Source organism: Neoarius graeffei, chromosome 28 (genome assembly GCF_027579695.1).
Source record: "Neoarius graeffei isolate fNeoGra1 chromosome 28, fNeoGra1.pri, whole genome shotgun sequence".
Classification (NCBI taxonomy): Eukaryota; Metazoa; Chordata; class Actinopteri; order Siluriformes; family Ariidae; genus Neoarius; species Neoarius graeffei.
This window is the reverse complement of record NC_083596.1, coordinates 23475514-23499422: the sequence shown is the minus strand read 5'-3', so window position 1 is coordinate 23499422 and position 23909 is coordinate 23475514. Positions and strand designations below refer to the sequence as shown.

The following is a 23909-nucleotide window of genomic DNA, read 5'->3' as shown; positions in this document are numbered from 1 at the left end:
CCCGGCAAACATTGATTTTCGTGACACTGTGTGCGGGACGCCTCCTTCTGAATCCTACGTCAGCGCTGGTTTGTTTATGAGAAAACGACCTGGTGGTTTTCTGCAAATTTCTTCAACGTTATCGCGTAATTATTAAAATGGTTAACAGATGTATCGTAGGAGGGTGTAGCAACACCAATCTTGATGGGATTAGTACTCATCGTTTCCCACATTGCGCTCAGGTGACAATTCCATATTTCAATGCAAAATCGCTAGCTGCTAAACTTGGTCTACACAGGCTGTGCACTGAAACCGTGCAAGCTCGCGCAGCCTGCTGACGCTTCCGCAGATAACGTCACGATTCTGGCTCCAGACTCCCTTGGGATTTTTCCAGACGCGTTTCGTTATTTTATTCTTTTTCTGCTGTAGACAGATGGCCTTGTGCAAAAAGTACTCTTCTGGATGAGTGTGTAAAGGGACATTCTTTCATATAAAAAAATTAATTTGGTCCAGGATATGCACTTTAACAATCTCACAGGTGTGCAAGTTCTAAGCCTTATTTATCCCTGATTGTGTTTTGAGCCTTTTCCTGTGTACCTGACTCATCTTTGGGCGTAAAACACCAAAACCAGAGGATAAGCCAAACATTTCCAAACATTTTCTGACCCTCGTCTGCTCTCAAGTATTTGTCTCGAGTATAGTATGTTACACGTGGTCCTTACGAGCCGAGCTCCCCGCATGTGAAAATATGGTAATACATCAACCTGATTTTTGATGGCTTTTGCGACTGTACGACGTCTGTACATATGAACGATAAACGTGTACCACCACAGGGAACCCGATCGTAAGTGCAAGGCAATGTGCCTCATCAACCCTTGACCACCAGACAACAAAATTTCTATCCTAATTTACATAAGATAGATGGGTTTTATCCAGCACTAATTTTTAATATGCTTTTTAAAAAATTACCTTGGGATTGTTTAGTCACATATTTCACAGAAAATATAGATGATTTTTTTTTCATAGCAGGCAATGCATCTTTGCATTGTATACTTTTTTACCTGAACAATTTCTTACTGTGCACACTCATGTAAACACATTTACTGTTTTGTTCAATAGTAATTATGAGCATCTTTCCTTAGTTTTTGACAATCTAAAACTACTGCGGATCGATATCAATTAATTCTTATATCCGATAATATTCGATTGTAACTATATAGTAATGTTGTAAAGTTAAAGCGCTCGTTCACTGCTGTCCACCAGGTACCCAGCAGAATCACACCATAATAAATGTCATGGTGTTGTTTCTGGTGCATGGCATGCGGTGTCAAAGAAAGGAATAAATATGTATTCGTAACTGAAAAGCGCATCTCATTATTGGTCTCACTGTCACAAGGGAATGCAGCAATTTACTGACATGAAATACACTACACGACACAATTCAATGGTTCATATGCTATATTATTATTATATTTAGGTTCTTTTTGTGCCCTTGCAAATAATTTTGCTCATACACTCATCCAGAACTCCACATTTAGGCACTCCCTAAGTTTAATATATATATATATACACACACACACACACACACACACACACACACACACACACACACACACACACACACACACACACACAGTGGGGCAAAAAAGTATTTAGTCAGTCACCAATTGCGCAAGTTCTCCCACTTAAAAAGATGAGAGAGGTTTGTAATTTTCATCATAGGTATACCTCAACTATGAGAGACAAAATGAGAAAAAAAATCCAGAAAATCACATTGTCTGATTTTTAAAGAATTTATTTGCAAATTATGGTGGAAAATAAGTATTTGGTCAATAACAAAAGTTCATCTCAATACTTTGTTATATACCCTTTGTTGGCAATGACAGAGGTCAAATGTTTTCTGTAAGTCTTCACAAGGTTTTCACACACTGTTGCTGGTATTTTGGCCCATTCCTCCATGCAGATCTCCTCTAGAGCAGTGATGTTTTGGGGCTGTCGCTGGGCAACATGGACTTTCAACTCCCTCCAAAGATTTTCTATGGGGTTGAGATCTGGAGATTGGCTAGGCCACTCCAGGACCTTGAAATGCTTCTTACGAAGCCACTCCTTCATTGCCCGGGTGGTGTGTTTGGGATCATTGTCATGCTGAAAGACCCAGCCACGTTTCATCTTCAAAGCCCTTGCTGATGGAAGGAGGTTTTCACTCAAAATCTCACGATACATGGCCCCATTCATTCTTTCCTTTACACAGATCAGTCGTCCTGGTCCCTTTGCAGAAAAACAGCCCCAAAGCATGATGTTTCCACCCCCATGCTTCACAGTAAGTATGGTGTTCTTTGGATGCAACTCAGCATTCTTTCTCCTCCAAACACGACAAGTTGAGTTTTTACCAAAAACTTCTATTTTGGTTTCATCTGACCATATGACATTCTCCCAATCCTCTTCTGGATCATCCAAATGCTCTCTAGCAAACTTCAGACGGGCCTGGACATGTACTGGCTTAAGCAGGGGGACACGTCTGGCACTGCAGGATTTGAGTCCCTGGTGGCGTAGTGTGTTACTGATGGCAGCCTTTGTTACTTTGGTCCCAGCTCTCTGCAGGTCATTCACTAGGTCCCCCCGTGTGGTTCTGGGATTTTTGCTCACCGTTCTTGTGATCATTTTGACCCCACGGGGTGAGATCTTGCGTGGAGCCCCAGATCGAGGGAGATTATCAGTGGCCTTGTATGTCTTCCACTTTCTAATAATTGTTCCCACAGTTGATTTCTTCACACCAAGCTGCTTACCTATTGCAGATTCAGTCTTCCCAGCCTGGTGCAGGTCTACAATTTTGTTTCTGGTGTCCTTTGACAGCTCTTTGGTCTTGGCCATAGTGGAGTTTGGAGTGTGACTGTTTGAGGTTGTGGACAGGTGTCTTTTATACTGATAAGTTCAAACAGCTGCCATTAATACAGGTAACGAGTGGAGGACAGAGGAGCCTATTAAAGAAGTAGTTACAGGTCTGTGAGAGCCAGAAATCTTGCTTGTTTGTAGGTGACCAAATACTTATTTTACTGAGGAATTTACCAATTAATTCATTAAAAATCCTACAATGTGATTTCCTGGATTCTTTCCCCCCATTCTGTCTCTCATAGTTGAAGTGTACCTATGATGAAAATTACAGGCCTCTCTCATCTTTTTAAGTGGGAGAACTTGCACAATTGGTGGCTGCCTAAATACTTTTTTGCCCCACTGTATATATTATTACACACACACACACACACACACACACACACACACACACACACACACACTGTGCAAAAGTCTTAGCCACATGTAAAGAAAGCTGTAGACCAAAAATTGCTTAAAAATAATGAAATTAAATGTTTCAACATTACAAAAAATACTATAAACAGGAGTAAGCCATAATAAATGAAACAAAGTCAATATTTGGTGCGAGACGAACCTTTGCTTTAAAAAAAAAAAAATAGTAGTCTCAGGTACAATGAGTGCAGTTTTATAAGGAAATGAGCTGTAGGTTTTACTGAGCATCTTACAGAAACAGCCACAGTTCTTCTGGACACTTTGTCACACTCGCTTCTTAATTTTGCAGTAAAACCCGGGAGCCTTCATTATGTTTTCTTTTTTTAATCTGAAAAGTGGTCTCTTATGTAATATGCTGCTCAGATACAAAATTTTTTTTTCTGTAACATTTATTTTTGTGCTGGAAAATGAACGCTTGGACTCTAGAGTTTTTAAATGTTTTTGTACTGACTCGATAATGTAGAAAAGTCATAAAATAGAAATCTATAACAATGTTTATATGAAAAAAGGGTGCCTAAGACTTTTGCACAGGTACCATCTATCTATCTATCTATCTATCTATCTATCTATCTATCTATCTATCTATCTATCTATCTATCTATCTATCTATCTATCTATCTATCTATCTATCTATCTATCTATCTAAAAGTGCTGTGTCCTGGGATTACTTTATGTTAAAAATTACTCTTTCAGTACAAATCCCTTAAGCTTTCCTTTTATTCACTAAAAAAAATTAAGAAATGATTAAACTTCTAGCCTTTTTCAAAAAGTGGCACTGTTAGTTTTCTTCATTATAAATATAAACCCATAATTTGTTAGCAAACTTCAAAAAATGTGAAATATCGTGTGTCATAAAAGCTATAATAGTGCACGTGTTTGTGAGTGCGTGTTCACCCTCTCTCTATGATGATGTAACGGAGACGGTCACTGCTATAGCGTGATGGTGTGGCCCAGCACATGTTCACTATGAGGATGAGCTGGCTGTCATCGGCTCCTTCCACAAAAACACCCACAAATAGCACGTCCCGTGTACTGAGAACCACCTCACCCTCACGGTACGGCTGCCGATACGAGGAGTTTTTATAAAGAGCCATCTTGGTGATGAAGTTTCCCTCCTGGGTGGGGAGGGTGAGGTTAATTACACTGTGGAATGACAGACAGAGAGAGAGAAACAGCATGTTTAAACATGTTTAATGATTTACTGTGGGCTGGAACACAAAGTTTTGATCTTCAAATGTATGACAAAAACAATTATTGCTATCATTCATTTTGGGGTTACAAATAAATTAGGTTTCAAAATAACAAATTTACAACCCCAATTCCAAAAAAGTTGGGACACTGTAAAACATCAGTAAAATCAGAATGCGATAATTTGCAAACCATGGAAACCCTATATTGCATTGAAAATAGTACAAAGACAACATATCAAATGTTGAAACTGAAAAATTGTATTGTTTTTTGAAAAATATATGCTCATTTTGAATTTGATGTCAGCAACACGTTTCAGAAAACTTGGGACAGGGAGAACAAAAGACTGAAAAAGTTGTGTAATGCTAAAAAAAAGTAATTTGGTTAATTGGCAACAGGTCAGTAAAATGATTGGGTATAAAAAGAACATCCCACAGAGGCGGAGTCTCTCAGAAGCACAGGCGATTGCTCTAAGACAACGAGGGAGGCTCAGCCTCCTCTAAAAATGACGAACATCGTGTAGGATGAATTGCGCTAGGCTTATGTTATAGCCAACCTTATAACATTGCTATTTCAGATCCAGAATCATAGAAATATATGTGCTCAACCCAACTACAGTGCGAAATCATTCCGTTATAACTTTCCCCAGTTCGCCTAATGTGTGCGTGAGTTTTTCCCCCTCGTGACAGCGCGATGCAGCCCAGCCTCAGTGGACTTCAATGGCATTTGGGAGCTATGCGCTTTTCAATATCAAAATGCAAGACGATTATTGGACAAATACTGCAAAACCGCCCGCCCACGGAGTCCCACGAACTCCCAGCCTCAGTGGACTTCAATGGCATTTGGGAGCTATGCGCTTTTCAATCTCAAAATGCAAGACGGTTATTGGACAAATACTGCAAAAACACCCACCCACGGACTCCCAGCCTCACAGTGGGAGGGACATAGCAAAGCTTTCCGCGAGGAGACTGGTGATTGGTGAAAGCGGCCGGATATTTTCTTTGATTGACAGCTCGTTTCAAATATAGACAGGCAGCGGTGAATTTCAGTTAAGTCCCATGCGGATTCGCAAGTGGTGTGGTGGATTGTAAGAGATCAGCTTACATTTCGATTTCATTCATTACATATGGTTTCTACCAGCTTTTTTAGTTTGTATATATTTTCATTGTAAATAAAGTGTAAATATAGTGTTGTCAAGTTTGCTATCTTAGTTCCAGAAATTTCGTTTATTTGAGTGACTGAACTTGAACTTGAGGGGGCTAGTCAGCTAGCAAGAAAGCTGCGCACGGATGCCAAGCATTGTTGATTTAATTTTGGCGAAGCCATTTGCCAGTCTTCCTTTCGAGGAAAAAATTAAAATTAAAGAGCAGGGTAGACCAACGCCTCAAATTGACTTGGTGAAAAAGGTAGGGAATAATACTCGTTCCTTTCAGCTCTCCTGGTACGAGAAAGTGAATTGGCTAACAGCAAGTGACCCACATCAACAACAGTAAATAGGCTACTTTAGTAATATGTCATGGATGGACCAAAAATATAGAATCTATTTAAAATGTTTATGCTGAATATATTATATTAGAATATATATTTTTCTGGATATGAATTAATCACAGCTACAATTTGGAAAACATTTTTAAACAAAAACACAGCCGAGAACATTTCACACTACAGACCTGGATTAAAAGTGAAGGGTTATCAAAATTGTCAATAAAACATTTCTCAGTCAAAATAAGTAAAATATAGGGAAAGTGTCATTGAATTAAATGTGTGGCACCCAGCTCTATGTTTGGCTCCCCAAGGTCAGTGCTTGTGCCTATTCCAGAACACTCTGCTGTTACTGCTGAGGTTCCTGACAAAGAGCTGCTTTCAATAATGATCAATTTTTAAACAATATGCCACAATTTTAAAATATAAAATGTTAAAATATACCTATTATTAAATATTTTATATTAAAATATAAAATATGATGGTGGGGGGGTAAAATATACCCCCCACCATCATGTATATTGCTATAGGCTAATGGGCCAAAAGAACCTATTATTTCACAGTTTGTGACCCTGCCAACAATCAGCCAGATCAGAGGCAAGAGTATGGGCAAAATTGATGTTTTTTCTTTTAAAATCTGGAAATATCGTAACCGACCAGCCTCCCCTGTTTGAAAGACTACCAGCTGCCACTGCTCAGAAGTAAAGATGGGGAGGGGTTCACCGCTCTGTAAAAGACTGCTTGGGCAAACAGTACAACAATTTAAGAATAACATTCCTCAATGTAAAATTGCAAAGAATTTGGGGATCACATCATCTATGGTACATAATATCATTAAAAGATTCAGAGAATCTGGAGAAATCTCTGTATGCAAGAGACAAGGCTGAAAACTGACATTGGAGGCCTGTGATCTTCAGGCCCTCAGGCCACACTGCTTTAAAAGCAGACACATGTCTGTAGTGGAAATCACTGGATGGCCTCAGGAACACTTCAGAAAACCATCATCTGTGAAAACAGTTCATTACTGCATCCACAAATGCAAGTTAAAACTAGATATAAACAATATCCAGAAACACAGCTACCTTCTCTGGGCCCTAGCGCTTTTACAATGGACTGAGGTGAAGTGGAAAATTGTCCCAAGGTCTGATGAATCGAAATCTGAAATTCTTTTTAGAAATCTTGGACATCACGTCATCCAGGCCAAAAAGGAGAGGGATCATCCAGCTTATCATCAGTGCACAGTTCAAAAGCCAGCATCTGTGATGGTATGAGGGTACATCAATGTATGTGACATTGGGTAGCTTGCACAACTTGGAAGGCATTATGAATGCTGAATGATATATACATGTTTCAGAGCAACATGCTGCCATCCAGACAAAATATTTTTCAGGGAAGGCCTTCCTTCTTTCAGCAAGACAATGCCAAACTTCTTTCTGCACATATTAAAACTGCATGGTTCTGTAGTAAAAGAGTCCGGGTGCTAAACTGGCCTGCCTGCAATCTAGACCTGTCTGCCATTTAAAACATTTGGCGCATTATGACGCTCAAAATATGACAAAGGAGACCCGAACTGTTGAGCAACTGAAATTGTGTATCGTGCAAAAATAGGACAACATTTCTCTTTCAAAACTACAGCAATTGCTCTCGTCAGTTCCCAAATGTTTACAGTGTTGTTAAAAGTAGAGGTGATGCAACACAGTGGTAGACATGCCCCTGTCCCAATTTTTTTGAAACGTGTTGCTGACATCAAATTCAAAATGAGCACATATTTTTCAAAAAACAATAAAATTTCTCAGTTTCAACATGTGATCTGCTGTCTTTGTACTATTTTCAAAAAAATATAGGGTTTCCATGATTTGCAAATGATCACATTTTTGTTTTTATTTACAGTTTACACAGTGTCCCAACTTTTTTGGAATTGGGGTTGTATTAATAAAATATTAACTGCTAATTATTTAAACATGCATTGTAAGCTTACTTGTTAAAACAGAACAAAACTACGAAAAACAGAGGTTCAATGTCAAATACTTAACCTTTCCTGGATTACATCTACCAACTATAACAAACACAAGATTAGGACTCATGAATAAGGCCTTTGTGCAATCATGGAGCCATTGTGAAATGCAGGTTAATAACCTCAGTTGACCTCTGACCTCAACATGGGCTTGAGCACCGTCTCCAGGGAGATCTTAATGTCCAGTTCGTAAGCGCAAGAGAACTCCACATTGATGGTCTTGTCACGGGTCACCACGTTCCCTGTGTTATTCACACTCTCGATCCACACTGTGTTCTTGTACATGATGTGCGTGCCATTCGACTGGACACAAAGAGCCACACACAAAGCACTCACAATGTCAGTGCTTTGGAATAGAATTACTTTCTCAGAGTAGGTAATATGCTCTGAATGAGTGCATAATGAAGACTGCATTATGAGAAACAGTCTCAAGGTCAGTACAGACAAAAGGCTAACAAAATCCCAACCAAATTACTGCCATATCTATTATAATAATTACTGAGCGGCTTACAGTTTGTTAGATTACTTTATTTTCAAGACCTAAATGAAAAATCCTTGAAACCCAGGACAATTGTGACACTCATTATAAAGTTCAGATGGATTTTACAGTTAAAAGTATGGTTCGATTCCTATTTTATCCATTTATCCAGGTAACTACACTTTATAGAAGTCAGATTCCTTTTATATACAGTAGTGTCCAGCTAGAGTCAAGTACCATTAATTGTTTCATTTAATTACCTCTGCCAACTTTGTTGGAGGAGGTTATGTTTTCACCTCTGTTTGTTTGACTGTTCCCAACATAACTCAAAAAGTAGTGAACAGATTTTGATGAAATTCTGAGGAAAGGTGGGCCATGGGCCAAGGAACAATTGATTACATTTTGAGGAACAATTGATTACATTTTGACGCAAATCTGGATATATATATATGTGTGTGTGTGTGTGTGTGTGTGTGTGTGTGTGTGTGTGTGTGTGTGTGTGTGGATACAGGATTTTTTTTTTGTCTTTTCCTAATATAACTCAAAAAGCAGTGAGTGGATTTTGATGAAATTTGGTGTACAACTTTAGTATTACCCTCAGTTCAAGTGATTTGATTTTGATGTTGATAATATGTGGCTTGGTGGAGGTATACACTACCATGTGCCCTTCTAGTTATTTTTGGAAAACAATTATGGCTTTGTCAAATTTTATTTTTCAAACAAGATTCCCTTGTTCTTCACTAATGTGAGTCAAAAATTTGTCGTTGTTGTTTTTTAACCAAAAGCAGTAGGGATGATAATACATTATGAATATGACTGATAATTTAGCCACTATTGGTAACAACTAGGGATGGCACAGTGGTGCAGTAGTTAGCAGTGTTCTCTCACAGCAAGAAGGTTCTAGGTTTGAACCTCGTGGCCGATTGGGGCCTTTCTGTGTAGAGTTTGCATGTTCTCCTCATGCCTGCATGAGTTTCCTCTGGGTTCTCCAGTTTCCTCCCATAGTCCAAAGACATAAGTTTATCTACTCACTCCTTCCAGCTTGTCCCACTTGTGTGTGTGTGGGGTCGCTACCATGTGGATCCTAATGATCCACATGTCATATCAATTGGAGCATAGTTTTACTCCAGATGCCTTTCCTGCCGCAACCCTCCCATTTCTGGGCTTGGGAAACAACCATTCACACACACGTTCACACCTATGGGCAATATGAGTAGCCAGTTAACCTAACTGCATGTCTTTAGACTGTAGAAGAAACCAGAGCACCCAGAGGAAACCCATGCAGACACGGGGAGAACATGCAAACCCCAGACAGAAAGGCCCACTGTGCTTGAACCCAGAACCTTCTTGCTGTGAGGCGACAGTGCTAACCACTACACCACCATGATGCGGCTTAGCAACTGGCTATTCTAAATTGCCCATAACTGTAAATATGAATTTGTTCATTTCTATATTAGCTCTGTGATATATTGGAAACCCCATCTCTTGCCCCAAGATTGGGATTGACTCCAGCTTCTGCCATGACCCTGATGAATAAGCAGTATAGATAATGGATGGATGGATGGATGGATGGATGGATGGATGGATGGATGGATGGATGGATGGATGGATGGATGGATGGATGGATGGATGGATGGATGGATGGATGGATGGATGGATGGTAACAACTAATATTGTATGGCAACTTAAATAAAACATCTACTTGAATAATTAGGAATGCATTAGTAAAATATTTTGCATTAATTTCTTAATGATGAAATGAAAGGTCTGTGTTGTGAAGGTAGACTGTTGGAGTCAGCTGTAATTCTGAAATTGCCTCAGAACTATAAAATACACATTAATTTGTAATTTAAAAAAAACAAACAACAAAAAAAAACTTGACTTGTATTGATTTGTTGCTGTACTAGCTTATCGTACATCATCATCTTGAATGGTGTTATCTTGAGGGTATTCTTAAACCCCAACCTATTTGCATTAGCATGATTATATTAGCATGAGGCAGTTCTGTGCATTGCTCTACATAAGAACATCTGCTGAACATCAAATGCTGTAACTGTAAACATAAATATGCATTTTTAGTTCAATTCAAACTTGTGTATTTGAACAGATATCATATACCGTATTCCATATGCAATAAAGCATGGCACACTTATGTCACATGACATTCCTAAAGAGTAAAAGCACTACTATTAAGCATTGTGTCTTATTTAATACATCACATTCAACATATCAACTAACTATCAAAGCCTTCGGGAACTGAATGTGGTGTGTTAGGAGAAGGAGAACCCTTCAATACATAGAATAAATGTTATACTTATTGAAATAGGCTTATGGGTTGGCTAGAGATCTTGAAGAACTGATAGCATAGCAAAATTTCCAGTGTTGCATGTCTCAAACTGTTAGCTAGTTTCAAATGTCATTTGGTGAAGGGATGGTCACCTGCACTATGGATCCACAATAGCCTTTGGTGTTGTTGATGTGGAAGGAGATAAAGTCTTCACCCTCGATGCCAGAGCAGTGCTCATCATTAATACGCACATCCTCCCTCTCAAAGCCAAGCTGGAAGAGGCGACACTTTGAGATCGACACCTCCATCTGAGCATGTTTGCATGTCACCTCAGCTTGAATAATGTCATCTTCACCTGGTCAGTAGAAATTACAATGAACTAAAGTGAAACTTGAACTTCACCTGGTGAATGTGGTCTTGTTTTGAGGTCTTGAATGTTTTCTAATATTACACGTATATTTTCATTGCCTCTGAAAAGAAAAATAATAATTGCTGCTCCTGGCAATCTACAGGCAAATAATACAGTTATTCATCTATCAGTTTGTGATTCCTTGGTTTAAGTGGAAGTTTAACACTTATTCTATTGGTAATCTAACTTGATGGTCCATTTAATCCTAGTACCGAGAATACATACTACCAGTCAAGTCATCATTATAGGCAAATCTGTTCGCAGTTATTTCCAGTCATACAAGGCCATGGTTGTATCTACATGAATGAGTACAGGCTGATTGGGGAACTGAATTCTGAAAAAACAGCATAAATAGTTTGCAGTCTTTGTTTCAAATAACCCCAAAACAAGTTTGTCATATTGTTCTGGCAACTACACATGCGAGTGTCCAGAATTCAGTCTGATTTTATTTGTCACACGTTTTTAACAATAGACAAGGTCACAAAGCAACTTTACATAAATCACCTTCCTATTCTCGACATACAGTACATGCACTGCATAGGGTATAACAAAACAGTTCTACACCCTATGCCCTATCTGGCCTGTTTGAAGTCATTTAGGATCGGTCTATATGACTATACTTGCTATATGTAGAGCTAGTGTCCTTAAAGATAAACTATTTTTGGCTTTTACTGTTCATTTCCTTGACAGGAGGTGCTAATGCTAGCATAAAGCTGGTTTTATACTGTGTATTTAGAGCGCTCATGTTATCCAAGATGATCCTAATAAAATCTTGGTCAAATTTTAGAACAAACCGTAAGAGAATGTGGTCTCCATGTCAGATTATACAATGGAAACCCTCTAATAACAGACCCACAATTAAAGGAAATCACTATGTTCAATTTATGTTAATCAATAATGCAGGTTCTAGTGCAGAAAATGGGGTTGCATCAATACAAATATTATTCAGAGTGAGCTTTAGGTAGTAAGGGTACTGTTTCGTTTATAGTTAGTCTTTGACACTACGATGTTTGTAGCTAGCCCCTGAGGTTTGGCTCATTCTGTGGCATCACAGCAGCTTCAACACTCTGATTTTCATAAATTTTTTTTTTTTTTTTTAATTCTGTCTATGCCAGAACTTTGTCATTTGTTGTCTTTCATTGCAATGGCATTAAACCAGCTGTTGTTCACTGTACCACTTCTGCATTATTTTTTGAAATTGCGTGTAAATCGGGTATGAAACTGTGTGTGAATTGCACAGTTTCACAGTTTGACAGGGTTTACAATGCCCCATAAACATGTCCCACTGAGCTGTCTGAAACAACAAAAAATTTCTGATACATCGTAGACAAAAATCACTCATCGTAAAATAATTATTTTACACTGAGTTGAGACTGGCGGTCTTAGAACACATCATGTGACATGCTCATCAGCAGCCAATTTCAGTGCCATCATGACAAGACAGCTGACAACAAAAGTCTGGCAGTGTCTGAATTTATTTGCATTTTATTACTTTTGTTTTTATTAAAGTCTCAGTGTGACTACTGCTAAGACACAATAAGAAGAACGCAAAACTCACACAACAGCTACAAATACGGTGGCAATAGCAAAACAGAAAAACAAAACATGTTTATGGACAGAAAAAAAAAGAAAATTATTATTTCAAGCTCACCATTTTCTCTACAAGCCCAGATCACACTTATTGGTGATGCAAGCAGAATGTAGTAATTTTCTTTAATAGCAAATTCATTGTATAATCTGTCATTGACAATACATTATCGCACAGTCTGTTAAAGAATTCAGTCAAGAAGTTATTAGGATCATTTTGTACAATGTGACAAGTAGTCGTGTTAATGGCCTGATATACGATACAGAACAGAAGCTTAGCCTTGTCTCTAGCACCTGTGGTAGCTCACTGACTGTATTCATGTGATGAAGGCTGTGTGCGGTAACCGGGTTGCTTCATGAGTTTAAACTCAGTGGCTAAAACTAGTGGCGTCATTGGCATTTAGTTGAAATTTTAGCCACAGGTAAAAGCACCTGCATCCTGTGGTAACTAAGCTAAGATATTAACCAGTGTGTTTCCTTTCCTAAAGAGCCTTTTATAGAATATAGAGCTTATCTACTGTGGCGTTTGAAAGTTTCTGAACCCTTTAGAATTCTTTATTTCTGCATAAATATGACCTAAAACATCATCAGATTTCCACACAAGTCCTAAAAGTAGATAAAGAGAACCCAGTTAAACAAATGAGACAAAAAATATTATACTTGGTCATTTATTTATTGAGGAAAATGATCCAATATTACATATCTGTGAGTGGCAAAAGTATGTGAATTAGCAGTCTAGGATTAGCAGTTAATTTGAAGGTGAAATTAGAGTCCAGTGTTTTCAATCAATGGGATGATCATCAGATCCGAGTCTGTGCCCGGTTTTATTTAAATAACAGAGATTTATCAAAGTTTGACCTTCACAACATGTTTGTGGAAGTGTTATCATGGCATGGATGAAGAAGATTTCTGAGGACCTCAGAAAAAAAAAAATGTTGATGCTCATCTTGCCGAAAAATGTTACAAAACATCTGGCTTGGACTCTACCAATCCACACTCAGACAGATGGAGGAAATTCAAGATCATCATTACCCTCTCCAGGACTGGTCGACCAACAAAGGTCACCCCAAGAGCAAGGTGTGGAATAGTCAGCAAGGTCACAAAGGAACACACGGTAACCTCTAAGCAATTAAAAGCCTCTCTCACATTGGCTAATTTTAATGTTCATGAGTCCGACATCAGGAGAACACTGAACAACAATGGTGTGCATGGCAGGGTTGCAAGGGGAAAACTACTGCTCTCCAAAAAGAACATTGCTGCCCAAACGTCAGTTTGCTAAAGATCATGTGGACAAGTCAGAAGGCTATTGGAAAAAAATGTGAATGTATGAGAGCAAAATATAACTTTTTGGTTTAAATGAGTAGTGTATATTTGGAAAAAGGAAAACACTGCATTCCAGCATAAGCACCTTATCCCATCTCATCAGCCCCTAAAATATGGTCATTCTACCAAAGAATGGTTGAAAAAGAATAAAATTTATATTTTGAATTGGCCAAATCAAAGGCCTGACTTTAATCCAATAGAAATGTTATGTGAGCAGTTCATGTGAAGAAACCCACCAACATCCCAGAGTTGAAACTGTTCTGTATGGAAGAATGGGTTAAAATTCTTCCAAGCTAATGTGCACGACTGATCAAGAGTTACTGAAAACATTTACTTGCAGTTATTGCTACACAAGACTGCGAGCTGGCCTAGTGTCAGTGCGTCCGCCTCTCGACTGGGAGATCACAAGTTCTACTCGCAGTCGGGTCATACCAAAGACCATTATCAAAATGGGACCTACTGGCATTTGGTGAGGCATGCCACAATACAGATACATGTAGGGAGTCAAACTCTCATGGTTACCAGAGAACTGACCCCCCCACTGTAACCCTAGCTATGTAATAGGCGAGAGGCCGAGGGCTATTGAAATGGAGATCAGCGCCGCTCAATGTGCCTCAAGGGCCTGATTAGTACTGGGACAGGAGACTGTCTGGGAAGATCAGGTCCTGGTATGGAAAGGGAAGGGATTGCTGCACAAGGGGGTCACACCAGATACTGAAAGCAAAGGTTCACCTACTTTTACCATTCACTGATGCAATATTGGATCATTTTCCTTAATAAATAAATCACCAAGTATAATATTTTTTGTCTCATTTGTTTATTTGAGTTCTCTTTATCAACTTTTAGGACTTGTGTGAAAATCTGATGATGTTGTTTTAGGTCATATTTATGCAGAAATAAAATAATTCTAAAGGGTCCACAAACTTTTAAGGACCACTGTAGCTTGATGTCTTGCATGTAGACACTTTAGGGATTGTATCCTTTGTCAAGAAGTCTGCATGGGTGAAAAAAAGAAAATAAGAATAATGTCTCTGATATGAAGACTAAAGCAGTCTGATATTAGGGCTCAAAAACAGTCATATTGCTTACTGATTTCAGTGCTGGGAAGTTCTGGGCAGCCACACAGGTCTCCTCCATTCTCCTGCTCGCATGTGTTGTTTGTGCAGATCTCCCCTGCACAGGGGTCATAGATCCATTCTGCTAAAAACATGTCCAGGCACAAAGTTAGCACGCACACACACACATTACTTTCACTGCTATATAGATTAAAGATGGGCATGTGTGAGAGAAAAGTTGACAGAAATAATAAAGCAGCCTTAATTCTTTATTGCCTTACTGGTAAATATCTATGACTAAACTTTTCTTTTTTCACTGTTTGTGTATTTTCTACATTAGCCAATATGACTTCAGGTTACACTTTTTCTTCTGGCATGGAGAAAAGAAGAAGAAAAAGAAGGTGCATCAGATTGTAAATCAGAAGTAAGGCTATGTTCTGCATTCAAAGTTGTATTGCAGTAGCTGCTAATGTTAGGCTAGTTTTTCTGCCCCTTGTACACGGCCATGTTAATGTTAATTTGCTAAACAGAAAATCCATAACCAGTCAGTAAATCTACAGTTATTTATATTTTATATGAACTGTGTGCAATAATTCAGAAATTTAACATAGAAAGCCAGAATGAATTTTTTTTTTTTTGCACTACATCGTTAATTTAATGTGACAGCCTGCTTGCTCGTCATGCTAGTAAAAGGGCTATGCATGAAAAAGGGTGGAGACACCTGTCTTGTTCCACTCCATCATGCACAATATTTTATACTCTTTTGTATTCCTAGGTCTGTGCATATGAACTTCAATTCCTTCTTCAATTCAGACCCCAGGTTTTCAGTAGGGTTCAAATTCGGAGACCGATAGTCATTGCAAAACACTGAATTTATCTTTCTGTAGCAGTCTCTGTCAAAACCACCTCATTTTTCATACAAGCTACATCCAGGACATGGAGCTCCAAAACCATGACGTAAATAATATGTCACTCGTGAGGAAATCGATGAATTGTTGTGATAAATTTGGGTACTTTTAGTTTGTGAATCTATATAATAAAAAGAAAATCACAAGTTGGCTTAAAGATATGAAGTTTATCTTCTTGTGTTGAAAAGCTGGAATTTTTCATACGAAATACATCGCGGATCTGAGCGACATATTTAAATAATATTGGCTGGCTTTGAGTGGTCTATCAGATATATTCCATTCAGCTAGCATGATACTGAACAAGTCGAAGATGAGTTCTAGCTGAATGGAATATATCTGATATACCATGAAAAAAAGTAAGCCATTATTATTATTATTATTATTATTATTATTATAATACACACACTCTCTCTCTCTCTCTCTTCCAGTTTTTCGATGTCCATTGGTATGTTTTTCTCCTGTAAATATGGGTGAAGAATATCTAATTAAGTTTTGGTAGCCTTTCAGGTGTTCAACGTGTCTTTCTTTTTCCCAGCGAACAAAGAAATGCTTCTGAACATGCACAGCAGAAAACTCTCATTGAATATGGTTTCCAATATTGCATCAGCTCCGTGCAATATCGGAAACCATATTCAATGTTCATTCTCCACTGTGGAGAGTGACGTAATACATGTAGGATAAGCGATATGCTAACAATGTTGCATGCTATCGAACCAAATGAATGAAACCCGCTAGAAAGGAAGAGAACACGTTTTTATTCCATCAAAAAAGTGTCCTGCATGTATAATAATTCCTGATATTTCGCTCCGATGACCTCCCAGTGTTTTCCCGCTGACTAAACGTGTGTTGTCAAAGTGGCGAACCGGTAATATACTCTATAGTATGTATTGTCTTCTCTCTCTCTCTCACTCTCTCTCTCTCTCTCTCTCTCTCTAGATAGAGAGTACTAGTACTAGTGAAATGTTTGGACACACCACCTAATTCAATGTTTTTTCTTTATTTTTATTAATTAAAAGTCACTTCATATCTTAAAGTAATGATGGATGTCTTTAATTTACTTAGTTGAGCGGTTCTTGACATCATATGGATTACTACAGTTGTGGAATAGGGCTATTTACTGTATTTTTATTATTTACTGTTTGATCTCAAACACATTAAGAAGGCAAGAAATTGCACTAATTAATTTTTGACGAGGCACACATGTTAATTGAAAAGCATTCCAGGTGAATATCTCACGAAGCTGGTTAAGATAACACCAATAGTTTGCAAAGTGTCGTCAAGACAAACGCTGGCTACTTTGAAGAATCTAAAATATGAAACATTTTGGGGTTTTTTTTGTTTGTTTACCACATAATTCCATGTGTGTTCCATGTGCTATTTCATACCTTTATGTCTTTAGTGTTGTTTTACAATGTAGAATGTAGTCAAAATACAGAAAAACCTATGAATGAGTAGGTGTGTCCAAACTTTTGACTGGTACTGTATGTTTAGTCAGTTAGCTAGCTTGTCTGCCCCAGTCATTATAGCATTAATGCATAATTTCATATTAAAAAGTTTGCTTCATACAGTTAATGGAAATTGGAGTGTTCTACACAAACTTTTTTAAAATCCTCATTTCAATAAACTCGCAGTGAAAATATGGACATTTTGGATATTTTCACAACAAAGTTTTTGCTAGTCTTATTTAAAATGATCTTTTCAAGCCACTACCCCCCACAAACACACTTCCCCCTCCTGGACAGTAGGTGGCAGTGTGCCCTTACAGCAGTTCTCCTGGGCAATCCACTTGGTGGTGAGTGTGCCAAAGGAGCGACAGGCCTCAGCATAGGCAGCCAGAGACCCGCAAACCTGTGCCTTGCGGTGGTTGTAGCACCCATCTAGGTAACAGGATTGATAGAAGGGTTGTGGGTCCAAAAGGCCATGACATGGTTGGAAAAAGCCCTTTAGCTGGGTAAGTTTCAAACAGCTGTCCTCGCCCTGCAGCTGCAAAACGTCTGTGTTATCACAGGACTGGGCCAGAGCCACATACTGAGTTTCATCACAGCTGCAAATACACACAGGTAGAGAGGGAAAGAGAGAAAGATTGAGAGAATGAAAGCGATTTTTTTTAGAGAAATCTCAGCAAAAAAGTGAGACATTGTGAGAAAATAAACTGAGGAAGAGAGTAAGAGTGAAATAAGAAAGAGAAACAAAAGAAAAGTGATCATGAGGGTGTGAGAATGTTTGGAAAGAAGAAGAGAAAGTTGAAGAATTGAAAGAGTGAGAGAGAGAATATAATCAATATATTCGATTAAAGACACACACCTGTTCTGCATACCATTGGTCTTCCAGCTCTGTGCAAGCTCCAGCGCACTAAGTGCTGGTTTGCCACGAGAAGTGATGTAATCATCAGTAGGGTCGCCATTAAAGTTTCCACACAAACCACACACCTTGTTCTGTAGCCGTGGTCCCATGGCGATACTAAGCGTGTTGAAACGATTATAGCGGACCTGGATGTCCTGTGGCATGTCAATCACCAGAAAACCTTCAGATGTGGAGACACGAGTCATCAGGCCTGTTACAAAAGGCACAGACACTGGTGTCCCATTTACCTAAGTAGAGATGGGGGCAGGGAAAATTCAGTATCATAATGGACACTTGCTTGTATCATAATTGATAATTTTGTACATAAATTCCCCAGTACTTCACAAATCTGAAAGGATTTATAGACAGGTTTAACTCTTTTGAAAAGAAGGTCATCTTAGTAGGTATAACCTTCATTCTTTGATTTACACTGCCACTCGTCTACACACCTGGTATAAGGAAGATAAATTACGTGGGTTTTTTTGGTTTGTTTTGCCTAGTTCCATAAATAGTTTAAGTTGCTAACAACTGAAGTGAACTAGTCATCAGAACATCAACTTTCCCCCCATACCTATAATAATGCCAATGAGATATGACTATGACAACCATGTTTTTTTCCCCATTTGTAAGAGTAATTAAGACTCAACATTATTAACATTTTTTTTTTTACAGACCTTAACAGTGTTGCCAGAAATGAGGATATTTTCCTCATTGATGTAGAGGTAGGCATGTGAAATGGTGGTAAGATTGGGTGTGCTCCACTTGTCAAAGTTGGCAATGAGCTGGAAGGAGAGTTCGGGCAACTTGTGGCAGATAGTCGACAAGACAAAGGAACAGGAGGCAGGCAGGCGGAGAGAGGCACCGTCGAATGTGCGGAAAACACCACCTCCTGATGCCACACAGTGCTGGGTACGACGGGCGAAGCAGCCACGAACACCATGGCGTAGTACACACTCCTCCTCAGCCTTACAGCGGCGAGGGTCACACTGGATCAAGTTGCGGCCAATGCACTGGCAACGCTTGGTGCAATCATTGTTCCAAAACAACTGCTTAGGCTAGGGTGAGCAGGAGACAGAGGAAGAATTCTAGAGGTGTACATAGCTTTCAGGACTTTGAGCTTTGATTTTTCTATGATTTGGCTACATTTTACATTTGGCCAACAATTCTGAATTGGACTGATAATGCACCTTCACCTAAAACTGTAATGGTGTTATTTTCATTGCCATCACAATAACATTAACTGTACTTTCATACCATTCTGACATCTGAAACATGCAGAACCATTAGCATTTGTACTGTGTCTCTTGTAACACTTAAAGCACCCATCTAAAATAAACCACAGTGTTGTAAACTGTTCCGCCTATCTGAATATCTTTATGCTCTTGAAATCCTCCATGCCTGCCTCGAAGGCATGTCTCACCTCATAGTACTTGCTGTCAGTATAGCAGCCACAGTTTTGGTTAAGGATGCAGCTTTTGCCGTTGAGCACATAACCTGAATCACACTGGCAACCCTCCACACAATGCTGGTTGCAATCTCTCTGGCCTCGTGCTGGGGCACACTGGGGCTGGCACGCCATCATACAACTTGAGTAGTGACTGTTCATTGGGCATGGCAGCACTAGACAGACAGACACATGCACAGGGAGGATGGAAGAAAGGGTTCAACGCATTATTCTGTAGTTTGGTAGCTCAAAAAAAACAAATATACGTTTCAAATAGGATGACACAAAGTAAAGCTTCAGTCAGGGTTAAACTAAATATTCAAAATGTGTGCTTCATTGTGTACAGTACACTGTATACATTTACAACTGCAAGGGCAAGTAGATTATGTGTCTCACCACATGGAGTTGAGCGCCTCCAGCCAATCATCGCCACTCCCTGGATTTGACAGGTACTAGCATAAATCTGCAACCAATTACAGATAGTTTCTCGTGCTCCCTGGTCCACACATGTATCCTGCAGACAGCTCTGGTAAAAATATGCTGGTGGCACCTTGCTGTGACACCGTGCAAACACACCTCCACGATCAATAATAAGTCCACACAGCCTCACTGCCTCTGGTTCCACATAAACATACAAGCCCTCAGCCAGGTGGAAACGGTTTCCTGGGATAGTGTTTTCAATTTCATTGTTGTTGATGGCATCCATTGTCTGTACAGGGGCATTGACATCCACTGCCAGGCCTCTTTCAACTAATCCACAGCGTGGACAGGAGTCACCACACCCAACTTGACAGAAGGTGTCACGCTCTGCCCACATCATGCCCCATTCGCTGACACTGAGGGCAGGACCAGCAATGGGCATTCCTTGGCACAGGCCACAAGTGGAATTAAAGATGGTCCGGGGCAGAGAAACCAGAAGTAGTGTATTCCAGTCAAATGCCACCTAAGAAGAAAAGATGGTTAAAACATTCCTATGCTTTTGCATCAAAAGATAGAGACAAAAATTCCCCATTAACTGGTGAATCTTAAAGTAACTCAAAGTTGAAAACCCATCATTTGATTAAATGTTGGATCTTTCTGAGTACAGTGACAACGAGTAAAAATGCTACTTCACCTTCAGTCCAAAGTCAGTCTCCACTAGTAACTGTAATCCCAGAATGTATATGTTGATTTTCCCTGGACCCAATTTCAGAGGCAGGTACAAACGCTCTTTATTTACCTTGTAGAGACAGAGTGAAAGGTACACACATGAGAAAATATAATCATTATTTCCATATATCTACTGTTAACAGTAGTGTCAGCACAATTTATCTGTTTTTTTCTTTATCTTCCATCTATTTCTCATTTCTCTGATCTTGTATTACATAGAGAAACCCAGAGAGCATTTTTCAGCATTTTTCATCTGCTCTCTCTATCTTTATTTGATCTAAAGTCCCTCAGATGTTTAGATGCTGTTGTGAACTTCTTCCAACTGTCATTCAAGTATGGGTTTTCTGTGACTTTACTCCAGCTTGTTAACAGACATAGATTGTAATCAGATATTCCTCATGTTCCCTCACATGTTCCTTTGTCTTCAGTTCTATCTGCTTGATTAAAAATAACTTGGTGACATAAAAAAAATTGCTTGACCTCCAGAAAATGTGACCAGTTATATATTAGAATTACATAAAAATTCTTGTGATTATGAAATAATTTGCCGAACAGACTTTGTTGTACAAATGGTCAGTATTCAATGGCTTTGTGTTCTTGTGCAGCTGTAAAGCCTGGTATAAGGGAAATGACACTGATGAACCTGAGAATGAAAGGGTTTAATTCAGAAATCTGTTATCATGATATGTACCAAAGTGTAAATATAAATCCATTCCTCACCATGACTGTATTTTTGAAGCTTCTTGACACTTCAATCTCATATCCATAAACCTCCAGCACAAAACCTTGCACCCAGATGGCCTGCCCTGTATCTCTCTGCTCATTCCGGGCTGAAAGCTGGAACCGAGGCAGGTCCCCTGGTCCTATATCGGCACTGAAACTGCCATCCAACCCTCCATGTGTGTCATACTCTTCATCCAGCCCCCCACACTCTGTGGTAACCAAATGAAGTGTGCAGCTACTCTGAAGGTCGAATGGGACACCTCCAAAAGGCAAGAAATGCCCATATCCAGCCACCGTGCACAGAGCCTCAGTCCGAGGCTGGCAGAAAAATAGCCCATCTGTCTCTTGACAGTATTCCTCAACGTGGCATGGGGAAAAGTGGCAGTACACACTGTTGTCTGTCCCATTGCAGAAACAGCGTTCTTGACATTCCCAGTCAGTCCAGAATGTGTCATTTGTGGCTAGTTGACGGCCACGGTAGAAGCAGCCACAGTCACTGCGGGGTACACACAGCCCATCACGAAGTACAAAGCCTTCTTCACACTGGCAGCCTTCGGAGCAGGCGTATGGGCAAGGTTCCTCTGGCTCATCCAGATGTTCACAAGTTAATGGGCATGCTGTGGTGCACTCATCAAAGTGGCTGTTTTCTGGGCATGGCAGTGCTGGACAGGGGAGAGAGAAGACAATATCAAAACCACTGCAAAACTGAAACACTATTGATATACCAATGCCTTTTGGGGTTAAATATTTCTTACGGCAGTTTGTGGCACTCCTCCAGGGCCCCAGGTTGATCTGAGCATCCTGACAGGCTGAAGCATAGGCCTGCAAGGAAGAGCACAAAGCTGAGCGGTTACCCTCCTTCACACACATGTTATACAGGCAGTTCCTGAAGAAAGGTGAGGGGTTGACAGTTAAGTGGCATGCCAGGAATGAGCTGTTTCCTGGGTCATTGATGTTGCCACAGAGCCAGGGGCTCTGGTATAGTCGCAAGTCTGTACACATGCGGTACAGATCTTCACAGTCACCATTGCATGTTAGGTCATCAGCAATGGCTTTCCAGCCATCAATAAACTGGTCAGTCGTGTCAGCCTGGCGACCACTCGGCAAACGTAAGTCATCAACGGGATCTCCATTGAAGAAGCCACAGAGGCCACTGGTTGAGTTGTAAAACAGGGTGGAGAGGGTGATGTTGAGAAAGCCTTGGTGAGAGTAACGGGCCTGAATCAGACCAGTCCATTCCACTAAAGTAACATTGCCAGGAGCACGGTACACTACAAGAGGTTCCACTGGGTGGACATATGGAAGAAGAACTTGGTCACCATTTATCTAAGGAGACAGAGGAGAGGGGTCATTGTTATATAACCTTACATACTAAGTTTACTTAGCAGACCCTCAACTATGCTACTCAATCCTTACATCCTATAAAAACATAGATGCTTATAATGGGTATTTATTAAAATATATTAAATTAATTTTGGATTCTACTAACCTTAACAAGGTCAAAATCAGAGCCACCAATTTGTGCCTCCAGATATGCGACCCTGATGATCACAGGCCGCTTCCATGTAGAACCCTTATTCACCAGCTTTCTTCCAATCTTCACTTCCACTGCTGACACATTGGCTGGCAGGCGCCCCATAGTCTTCACTAGGTAGAAGGAGCTCTCATCTGGGAATGGCATGGAGGAACCATCGAAGGTAGCTAAGATGTACTTCTGAGATAATGAACACATGGCCTCTCTACGAGGATAACACCCCAGCAACCCCAGTTCTGCTGTGCACACCTCGCCTTCTTGGCAGGAGTCATTAAAGCAGCTGACCTCGTCTGCTGGGCCACAAACACAGCGCTGGAAACAGTTGCTGCCTACCTCACCCTCCTCACCTATCCAAAAGGTTTCATTGAGAGCATAGTACAGGCCATCACGCTCGCAACCACATTCAGAGCGGCGGACACAGTGGCTGCCACTCAGCACAAAGCCCTGGTCACACTGGCAGCCCTCAGTGCATGGATGTGTGCAGTATAGGTGCGAGGTCAGGTCAGAGCAGGAAGGGGGGCAAGCACTTGTGCAGACCTGGTAGTGGCTGTTCTCTGGGCATGTTAAAGCTAAAAACAGTGGAATAAATACAGAATAGATATAGAAGGATTAATGGATTAACACTGAAAGCCATAATGATTGTTGATAAAAGTAGTAAGACCATTATTTAATTTCATGAACCTTTCAATATACATGAAGCATG

At 39.8% G+C, this 23909-nt stretch overlaps 1 protein-coding gene across 1 annotated transcript in view; it reads right to left on the bottom strand.

Moving 5' to 3' along the window:
* The window catches only part of tecta (tectorin alpha), a 48039-nt gene that overhangs the window by 14860 nt on the left and 9270 nt on the right, over positions 1-23909 (bottom strand). Inside the window, exons 9-21 of the mRNA XM_060912501.1 lie at positions 23162-23775; positions 22428-22998; positions 21670-22334; positions 20915-21019; positions 20197-20743; positions 19777-19976; positions 19031-19411; positions 18318-18604; positions 17777-18057; positions 15140-15250; positions 10884-11086; positions 8106-8269; positions 4177-4425 (exon numbers count right to left, since the gene is read on the bottom strand). Of these exons, the coding sequence (XP_060768484.1) occupies positions 4177-4425; positions 8106-8269; positions 10884-11086; positions 15140-15250; positions 17777-18057; positions 18318-18604; positions 19031-19411; positions 19777-19976; positions 20197-20743; positions 20915-21019; positions 21670-22334; positions 22428-22998; positions 23162-23775 (4378 nt within the window). The remainder of the gene's footprint in view (positions 1-4176; positions 4426-8105; positions 8270-10883; positions 11087-15139; positions 15251-17776; positions 18058-18317; positions 18605-19030; positions 19412-19776; positions 19977-20196; positions 20744-20914; positions 21020-21669; positions 22335-22427; positions 22999-23161; positions 23776-23909) is intronic.